General features: G+C 41.6%; 1 protein-coding gene across 1 annotated transcript in view; it reads right to left on the bottom strand.

Moving 5' to 3' along the window:
- Positions 1-3131: 3131 nt before the first annotated feature.
- The window catches only part of LOC139765851 (beta-1,3-galactosyltransferase 1-like), a 14937-nt gene continuing 7412 nt past the window's right edge, over positions 3132-10656 (bottom strand). The window contains exons 2-5 of the mRNA XM_071693693.1: positions 8541-8683; positions 7162-7355; positions 5631-5729; positions 3132-4737 (exon numbers count right to left, since the gene is read on the bottom strand). Coding sequence (XP_071549794.1) covers positions 4008-4737; positions 5631-5729; positions 7162-7355; positions 8541-8683 — 1166 coding nt within the window. The 3' untranslated portion in view covers positions 3132-4007. The remainder of the gene's footprint in view (positions 4738-5630; positions 5730-7161; positions 7356-8540; positions 8684-10656) is intronic.

Below are 10656 nucleotides of genomic sequence, written 5' to 3'. Positions count from 1 at the left end.
ATCAAAAATAAAGTATTTTTACAGGATGAGTTTTTTTTTCACCTGTATCTAATATTGTTAAAAATTTTATGTTATTGTTGGGATGAAAAAAGTTGACAGAGTTTGTTATAAATTTTGATACCTTTGATTAAAAGAACAATCTCATAATTCACTCCTTTACTCATTTCTCATGATGTCCTTGAGAATAATGCATGTAATTTGCTATTTTCTATCATTTATATAGGCTCTCATTGTTAAGGTTCCATTTGTATGTTATTAGAAGAAGAAAGAAAGATCAATTTGTGTGTGAAGAAGGGGTTGGGAAATGAACTATTTGACCTATTGGGAAATCTGGATCTTATTCACATGGATCTTTTTAGATTACCCCAGAATAGTTGATGGGCCTCAAAAGTTCTCCTGTACCTACAAAATAGTCAATTTTCTGGAGTGGTCTCGCATGTAGCAACTCTGTCATTAGAGCCATTTGAAAGTTGGGATTGATTTTGGAGTAATTTGCCTCAACTATATGATTATTAACATTCCATGATCATCTACACATTCGATCATTGGCCTTAAGCAGTTAAAAAAAAAAACTAGAGCACGTACAAGATGCCTTTGAAAAAACTCAAGACAGCTTTGTATTTATAAATCAGACCTTCTTTTTCACATTCAAATTGTTGGAGTTATATACCCCAAATTCCAAAGTCAGTTCCCTCAATTTGAGCCAATCAACTTTACCCCGTTTAAATACGCCACCATTTTTAAGTATACATTCCCATACATCGTGATAAATGTAATCAATAACATACAGTTTAGTAATAGTCTAAGTAACATATCGCAAATATATCGTAAACTGTGTACTCCCAAAGGCCTTCTCCATAGTTGACGAAAAGGGTGCTAGATCACAGCAAAGTGTGTATGCAAAGGTGTCGTGTATGTATTTATTTATTAGCTGTTATTCATGTGTATACTCATGTCCCACCCATGACCTTCATGTATACGACACATTTAAAAACGCTCTTCGAAACTCTCAACTTTTATCGTTTCATAGTTTAGCTCGTTTCACATGCCGGTCAATTATTAGTAAATAGTAATTTCTTATGTTTCGTTCCGATTTTAATCCTCTGACCAAAATATTAGGGTTAGGGAAAATGATTTGGTAAACAGAGAAGAGGTAGTAAAAGCTTTGCGGAAGATGAAAGCCGGCAAGGCAGCAGGTTTGGATGGTATTGCAGTGGAATTTATAAAAAAAAGGGGGTGACTGTATTGTTGACTGGTTGGTAAGGTTATTTAATGTATGTATGACTCATGGTGAGGTGCCTGAGGATTGGCGGAATGCGTGCATAGTGCCATTGTACAAAGGCAAAGGGGATAAGAGTGAGTGCTCAAATTACAGAGGTATAAGTTTGTTGAGTATTCCTGGTAAATTATATGGGAGGGTATTGATTGAGAGGGTGAAGGCATGTACAGAGCATCAGATTGGGGAAGAGCAGTGTGGTTTCAGAAGTGGTAGAGGATGTGTGGATCAGGTGTTTGCTTTGAAGAATGTATGTGAGAAATACTTAGAAAAGCAAATGGATTTGTATGTAGCATTTATGGATCTGGAGAAGGCATATGATAGAGTTGATAGAGATGCTCTGTGGAAGGTATTAAGAATATATGGTGTGGGAGGCAAGTTGTTAGAAGCAGTGAAAAGTTTTTATCGAGGATGTAAGGCATGTGTACGTGTAGGAAGAGAGGAAAGTGATTGGTTCTCAGTGAATGTAGGTTTGCGGCAGGGGTGTGTGATGTCTCCATGGTTGTTTAATTTGTTTATGGATGGGGTTGTTAGGGAGGTAAATGCAAGAGTCTTGGAAAGAGGGGCAAGTATGAAGTCTGTTGGGGATGAGAGAGCTTGGGAAGTGAGTCAGTTGTTGTTCGCTGATGATACAGCGCTGGTGGCGGATTCATGTGAGAAACTGCAGAAGCTGGTGACGGAGTTTGGTAAAGTGTGTGGAAGAAGAAAGTTAAGAGTAAATGTGAATAAGAGCAAGGTTATTAGGTACAGTAGGGTTGAGGGTCAAGTCAATTGGGAGGTGAGTTTGAATGGAGAAAAACTGGAGGAAGTGAAGTGTTTTAGATATCTGGGAGTGGATCTGTCAGCGGATGGAACCATGGAAGCGGAAGTGGATCATAGGGTGGGGGAGGGGGCAAAAATTTTGGGAGCCTTGAAAAATGTGTGGAAGTCGAGAACATTATCCCGGAAAGCAAAAATGGGTATGTTTGAAGGAATATTGGTTCCAACAATGTTGTATGGTTGCGAGGCGTGGGCTATGGATAGAGTTGTGCGCAGGAGGATGGATGTGCTGGAAATGAGATGTTTGAGGACAATGTGTGGTGTGAGGTGGTTTGATCGAGTAAGTAACGTAAGGGTAAGAGAGATGTGTGGAAATAAAAAGAGCGTGGTTGAGAGAGCAGAAGAGGGTGTTTTGAAGTGGTTTGGGCACATTGAGAGAATGAGTGAGGAAAGATTGACCAAGAGGATATATGTGTCGGAGGTGGAGGGAACGAGGAGAAGAGGGAGACCAAATTGGAGGTGGAAAGATGGAGTGAAAAGGATTTTGTGTGATCGGGGCCTGAACATGCAGGAGGGTGAAAGGAGGGCAAGGAATAGAGTGAATTGGAGCGATGTGGTATACAGGGGTTGACGTGCTGTCAGTGGATTGAATCAAGGCATGTGAAGCGTCCGGGGTAAACCATGGAAAGCTGTGTAGGTATGTATATTTGCGTGTGTGGACGTATGTATGTACATGTGTATGGGGGGGGTTGGGCCATTTCTTTCGTCTGTTTCCTTGCGCTACCTCGCAAACGCGGGAGACAGCGACGAGGTATAAAAAAAAAAAAAAAAAAAAAAAAAAACTAGTTGCTAAATTCCTCGTCATTTTCACATCAATGTTTAAAACATCGTCACGATTCCTTGGGAACTTAAAGGTAGCCTCTCCTTTACTCTTATCTCTTCTACTGTATGTAGCCTGAAGGCTTCTATTATTTCTTCATGTTGATTTGTGCCGGTCACCCCGGCAAATTTATTGTACACCCCATGCTCATCCCGTGAGCGGTAGCGCAAAAGGATTACGGGTCTATAAAGGATCTTAAGTTAGAACTCCAGTGGGTCGATATTACATGATGTTAAAATTCGTATTTCAGTACACACATACGTTACATAATTTCATATGGTAAGCTTTATACCTACTGGATGCAAAAAGTGGATACAAACTTAAAATTTCAGGTATTTTGTGTTTAACCACTAAGAGGTAACACCACCTGAAGGTTATTTCCAGCATATAACCCTAAACACCTCTTCTCTGGGGTAACTGTAGCTTCAAGACTGCGCTACAATCAGCAACAGGGAAAGGATGGACTCCTGTAAAGTAAGTTTTTTTTTTTTTTACGCCAACAAATAGGGTGAGTCCGGTAACGCTGCCTGTAGTGTGTACATACTAAGTGTGAATGTGTTGGGATTGCTTCAATGTGTATGTTTTGAACGGTAATCGTATAACGCTTAACCTCAAGAACCTACAATATAGTTTCCTTGCAGACAGTGCACAATCAAATGTTACCGTGTGACAAAGCACTGAATGCGGTTACTATACGTGACAAAGCATTGAATGCGGTTACTGTATGTAACAAAGCACTGAATGTGATGTTAGTTTATGACAAACCAGTGAATGTGATGTTAGTCTGTAACAAGCCAGTGAACGTGGTTAGTATGGCAAAGCACTGAACTTGATGTTACTGTCTGTGACCAAGCATTAACAGTAACAGTTTAGTGAATATATCTGTTGTATATGATGTAACAACCAATCGGTTCTGCAAAAATGAGTTTGTTTTTATTACTATACCATGAGGGGAATATATTGGGTTGCTAGATATAACTTACAAAACCGTTATGTCATACGTTTGCAGAAGTTTGGGAAACTGCGATTTTAATTACGGATCTGGGCCGCTAACGGGTAGGCTCGCTTACTGCTATTGGGTTAAATGTCCGCCTATATCTGTTGTCTCAACTTTGACGCTGTAGAAATATTATTATACTGTAGGATCTTATCCCAGAGAACCTTTGAGGCCTCCTCACTTATCCTAAGGTTCAGCAGGTACACGGCAAAACCGTTCCAGAAATGCTTTACCAAATCGTACCCTTTTTTGGAGAGCTTTCTTCTGGGAAGTATTTCATATTTGGGCTGGAATGTTTTGGCCAAAATGCCGGTGAAATAAGCATCTTCAATCATGAGTGGATGAGTCCTGTTGGCAGCGCAGTAGATCTGGCGTGCCATACTGGCCGAGATGACGTAGGCGGGTCCATCACAGTAGGGAGGGTAGTAATAATCTGCATATTCCGCGTAAGATAATGCCCATTTCTGCTTGCAGCGGTGGCCGACGCGACACACCCTATAACCTCCATTCACTTTACACACAAAGCTGACCAGAGGGCGATCTTTCAGTAAGTTATTCAAAGCAAACGGGTTCACTAAGACATCGTCATCACTCTTCAAGATCCACTTCGCACCCTGACAGAAGGTCTGTGTCCAGTGGAGTATCGATAAGGTTTTCAGAGACAGATTTGAGTAAGAGTCAACAAAGTTGAGTTGGATGATGTCGTGGAAGGTTTGACTTTCAGTCTCGAGGTAGTGCTGGTGGTAGACGTCGCTGGTGGTGCCTAGCACGAACAGTGTCCTCATCTCCGTGTGCACGGCGAACTGCTCGTTGCCCCACAGTTTCCTGCAAGAACATGTATATCAAGTGTTAACTCTACCCGCTTGGTTATAACAAATCTACCTGCATTACGAAGGCATGACACATCTACCTGCACTGTCAAGGTATAATAAGTAGCTTGAAGTCTACAGCTCTACATCCTGTATTGTTTCCACCACTAGGCACTGACCAGTTTTGCTGCTGCTGTGTTGATAATGCCAACAAATGTACAAAATACTACCTTAATTACATATCATATGAGTGGCTACGTCTTATGGATCAAGATACTACAAGAAAGAGGTTATTGCAGGGATCTGGTCAAGCAACGTACCAACCATCTGCAGGTAACCTATCTAGGCATGCAAGCCATGAACCCTGTCATATAGGCTTACACACTCTTGTCATACAGGTCACCTCAAGCAGTCATGCAGACAACGTGTCTGGTCGTGTTAGCATCCTACCTAGTATTGCATTCCACCTTCTTGGTCACAGTCGTCAAATACTTGGTGGTGCAGGCCATTTCCTACATCATGTACACTCTTATACACAATATGGGGTCATGTTCATCGTCAGCCTAGTAATGAGAATGGTGAATGAGGCTATTTCATCACGAAATTGATTCATCTCATGGGAACAAGCAATATGGTAATGTAGATCTTACACAAATTCATGTACAGCACCGAGGTAGCTCCGCAGATGCAAGCAGTCATGCAAATTTCCTCGGTACATCAAGTTAGTGCAAGGAACATTTCTGATCATGCAGACAGATTGCGTGATCAGCGTGACCCGTGCTTGGCCCTGCAGGTAAAGTCCTGTTCTTGCTAGCCATCTACCATGATGTCATGCTGGTGATTTAACTAGTCACGCAGGCCGTCTACCTAGTAAGGCAGATCATGTACGTAAGTGTGTAGGGAACTTACCTAATCATAAGACGTGAGGCTATGCTGATGGGAGCAACAGGGATCATGTTGATGATGTTGATTCCAGGACGGCAGAAGTCAGGCTCGTTGATTAAATACCTGAAAAACCAGACTGAGTTATTGTACTGCCCCTAACCACCCTTGACCTTCGCTGACCACAGTTTCACCCTAACAGCCTCATTCGCACTGACCACAGTTCCTCCCCTCCCCACAGTTCCGCCCCCGTTTGTGACATGGTACATGCACAATAATCTTTGAAAAATATGGGGTTTTTCAGGAACGTACAGAAGTGTTTTTGATAATATAATGTGTGGTGACTATAATGCCCACACTGGTACTAACCTAGATATTGTACAGCTTAATAATTATGTTCCAAAAGATGACAACATTTATTATCACACGAGAACATAACTAGATATAATTTGTCCTGGAACTTGGTATATCACATGAACGATATATACGTGATGTATCGTTGAACAGAAGCCTGCATGGTAAAAAAAAAAGATACTTGAAGTGAACAAAAAAGAAAAAGATCTCGTGTGCATATTCAGTAATACATTTGGAGAGAATTGTACAGCAGGAAAAAAACTACAGTATACAAGAGTGAAACAGCTTCGCATCTCACATTTCGAGGCATTAATCTCAGATGTTCATTGTGTTAACTTAACAGTCTGAAATAAAACCAAACGAATGATCTATATGAGCAAGAAGACAACAATGCTAAGCCAGGTTGGTGAACTAAAATACTTATATGTACGTATGAACAAGATTATATCGGCAGAGTCCTGGAATTGTTAATGTGTCTTCTGATGAGGATCTGGACTGTGAATCCAGTTTATACGTTTTGAATTAATTGCATTACCAATAATAACTAACAGAAGTGAAGTTACTAAAGAACTAGAGAGATTTCGTACGGAACTCTAAAATCAAGTGTTGAATGTTTATAAGAATACATCCAATGCTACAGTCTACGAAGAGTTAGGTGAACATTCTGTTGAGGTTTACATAAAATGTAAAATGATGATGTATTAGGAAAGGCTAGTTAGTGGTAATCCTGTCAAGCCGAGGCGCATAATGCGGCTTAAAACTAGATCGTAAGTTTTAAGTCACCCTGTGAATGAATTTAGGTCGCTTCTCGATTAAGTGTTGCATGGATGATGCAAAGGGCTCTAGACCCAGTATGGCTCAGAGAAGCAAGAGAAAGAAATCACAAAGGTCAGTAGACTGGGCAATGGTTTGCCACCTTGAATAATATGTAATCATGTCGCTGGAGAAAAGAGTGTACACCAGGTACTGACACCACGGGCTCACCTGGAGGTTGTAGTGATCAGCAGGTACTGACACCAGGTGCTGACCCCAGGGTTGTAGTGAGCAGCAAGTACTGACACCTAGTGCTCACCTGAAGGTTGTAGTTAGCAGCAGGTACTGACACCTAGTGCTCACCTGAAGGTTGTAGTTAGCAGCAGGTACTGACACCACGGGCTCACCTGAAGGTTGTAGTTAGCAGCAGGTACTGACACCACGGGCTCACCTGAAGGGAAACTCCTGCTGGGGAGGTGTGGATGGAGACTGGCAGACCACCCCGTGTGACACCCGCTCCTCCTCCTCCACAGGATGCATCGCTTCCTTCACACTGATAGTTTTATTAGGCTGGAATAGGGCGTGTGTCGAGACAGCTTGAGAAGTACCTTCCTCCTCATTCCAGCCCACCGTCTCCATTTGGCTCTGTTAAACATTCGGCGTGGAAGTGATAACAAATACTCGTTTTAAAATCTACGAGAAAGTTAGGCTTTGGCTGAGGGAAAATGTACCCGTTTCATAAAGACTGAAAAAACTAATGAGATATATGCAGCAGTCCGTGTCTATATTCAACTCTTAAGAATTTACGTCATCATGATATCCCCTAATTTTTTAGAGGGTAATACAATAGCATCAGGTTAACTGCAAGTGAAACAGTAGAGGACGAGGATATGTTATTGATATTAGCAATAAAAGGCAAGAAATGAGTATCGTATAATAAGGCAGGAGGAGCACAATGGTATGGAAGCACCGTGAAAGATATTATGCAATGTCTCATAGAATCAACAGGAAAAGATCATCAGCTATGGAGCAAATACATGATCACATGGAAGGACTCAAGACAAGAGAGTCATAAGCCAAAGGAAGAAATTCTGGGGGAACTAAATGTAAGTAAAATTCCAAAGTATCTCTACAGGATTCCCAAAGCGTACTTATGTTGACATTCTCCTAGGCTAATGCGTAGCTCAATAAAATCTTGATGCACAAAGAACGGGTCGTGCGTCAAGCGTTACCGGATAGATTGCATGTTTGTGGCATGAACGCCGGCAGCTAACGTGTGGGTAAGACAGAATGAAAAGACAGCAACATAGGTCAAAGGAATGAAACTTGGTAGCTCCTGAAGTGCCGGCTCACTGCGCAGGTGGGTAGTACCGACAATACATACCTCCCTAGTCGGTGTCTGGCTGCTAATTTACCATCTGGAGAGATGGGAGTCACTATGGAAAAGGCTATTATCATTTTTAATGCAGGACATTACTAGGATAATAGAGGATTCAACAGTTCATAGATAAGGAAATGGTCAGGAAGCTGTTCACATCCAACGTAATAAGGACATAGCTGAGTATGCTTCTCAAGTATTTCACAGTTTAAAAGGATCAGAAAGAGCTAATAGAGAAGATCCAAAGGTCCAACAAAGGTGGTACTAGAGTCAAGAGAGCTGAGTTATGGGGAAGACTTGAGACCTTAATTTGATCTACCAAGGAAAAGTGAAGAGTGAGGGGCAACTTGATCTTATAAGTTCTTAGACTGATGACAGTAAGCAGCCCTACGAGAGATGTAAGGTATAACAATATGAGGGCATAAGTGAATAAAGGGACGACAGGAACTTACGGCGTTGAGGTGGGTGAAAGCTGGCAAGAAAATGTACGGGCTGTAGTGGGACGAGAGGAGGACGCCCGTCACGGCCAGAAGTAGCATCACCACCAGCCAGAGCCTTGGCTTCGGCCCGGACACGCCCAGCCGCCGCCACACACCTGCGCAATAGCCATGGTGATCAGTGTTGCTTCGTGAAGTGCGATATCTTTATACCCTTTGATTCAGTCCTTAAGATTCAAGTCGAAGGCCAGTCATCATATCCATGGAGTTATACAGTCGTGTTCAAGGGTCCTATCGTCATATTCAGAGGTTGTTATTTATTCTAACATTTAAATTACTTAAGAAACGCCTTGATAGCAAACTGCTTCAATCAGCGAGCGCCAAAGTTCGCGTGTACAGTGTATATTAGGGACCTGAGTGTTGATGTCTTTTTGATGATCTTAACCAAGTAATTTCATGAAACCGATGTTGTCGTATGTTCGACGGGAAACGTCAGATTTTTCCATGATAGAGATATACATATAGATATACAGATATTACACACCCAAGATCCAAGCGAGGTCATCTGACCGAAAAAAAAAAAAAATGCAGTCCCTTTTAAAAGCAGAGAGAAGCCTATCACATACTTTATAATTGATTAGTGTAGGTGGACGTGTGTCTAAATCTTCCAGTGTTCATTACTATACTTTTTAACACCAAGGTCTGAGAAATTTGGTTCTAAGAAAAAAGAAAACTAATTGAACGATGAGGTGGCTAGTTACTTGTCTGTTTTAGGACGAGTTGAAAAAAAAAGCTCTGAATCTGACAAAAGGGTAAGTTTACTGTCTAGGTCAACGAACAGACATTTCAGACTTACTGCTGCGAGAAAGCTGAACTGACTGAAATGACATACATATGTAAGTAGGATGAATAGAGTTATGTGAGGTTAGCGAGGTTAGATTGATCCACCGGCACTTATTTAACATTTACCGAAGAATCCCGTCTACAGAAATGAAAGTAAGCTTTGCCAATACAGTCTGACGGTACATATATGTCGGGAGTTTGTCATCTAAACTGTACTCACGACCTGTTTGAAGAGGTAGGTGGTGCCGGAATGATATGTTTACCAGCATCAAGGATCTTATCTATATCAGGATCACGTTTGACACGTTTGATCGCTTAAGAATTATAAGAATAGATATTGACCCATTCTCCTAAGGAGTTCCAGCAAAGAGGAAAGATCAAGTTGACCTTAATCAAAAACTCTCAAGCTAAGAAGACGCGTGATAACAATGACCCCAGACTACAAGTGAGGTCACTGGAGCTTTTTTTTTTTCAGCTGGTGAGCAATGGCAGGGCAACGATTGTAACATGGTTCTCCTTCTTGGTTGTAAATAAGAAAAAATAAATGTTGATTAGGGAAAAGCAGATGTTGCTGCCACACCTCCAGACCCATGTACAACGAAACATGAGATGTGAGCCTTGATCCCTACCTGCCCTGGTAGTACTACATGACAGACCAAACATCCACATACTGCTTGGTGTAGCCATTCCCTATCCCATTGAATCCGATGCTCATCACCTGCTATACCATCAGACGTCTTGGCGAGTCGTGTTCATAGTGTATACATTGAAATGTTAATCTTAACCCATCTATTGAGGCATGTTACACGGTAGATGTAAGCCACACTGCCTGGATATCACGCCGAAATGTGTCGTAAAATACCCATGCATCTTTAGCCATCCTATATTGTGTTCGAGATCATGATAACTTGTATCGTTGCAGATGACTTGTTAAGGAAACCATACATTTCTTATTCTATCCAGTTACTGGTGTCAAGGTAAACCTGAATCCTCCTGAGATGGAAACAACTGCAGTTAAAGGAAAGATGTTTCACGCTAATGTCCAACTTGGGAAGAATGTGTCATGCCACTATCCAGCTTGGCAGAGCCCGCTCAAACTTTTAAGGTGGCAACACAGAAGGTGTTCTGTGCACCACGTCTGTATATTCTTGAGTGTTCAACTTTTCAGGGAGCCACAACCACTTTGATGCTTAGTCTGATTTGGTTATATTCGAAGACCGATTGAATCCCCACCACAGATAAAAGAGTGATCTTTGAAAACGAGATTGTCTTGTTCGTCAGGTGGCTG

The sequence above is a fragment of the Panulirus ornatus genome, chromosome 56, assembly GCF_036320965.1.
Source record: "Panulirus ornatus isolate Po-2019 chromosome 56, ASM3632096v1, whole genome shotgun sequence".
NCBI classification, from domain to species: domain Eukaryota; kingdom Metazoa; phylum Arthropoda; class Malacostraca; order Decapoda; family Palinuridae; genus Panulirus; species Panulirus ornatus.
Note: the sequence above shows the minus strand (reverse complement) of the source record. Positions and strands in the feature narration are given on the sequence as shown.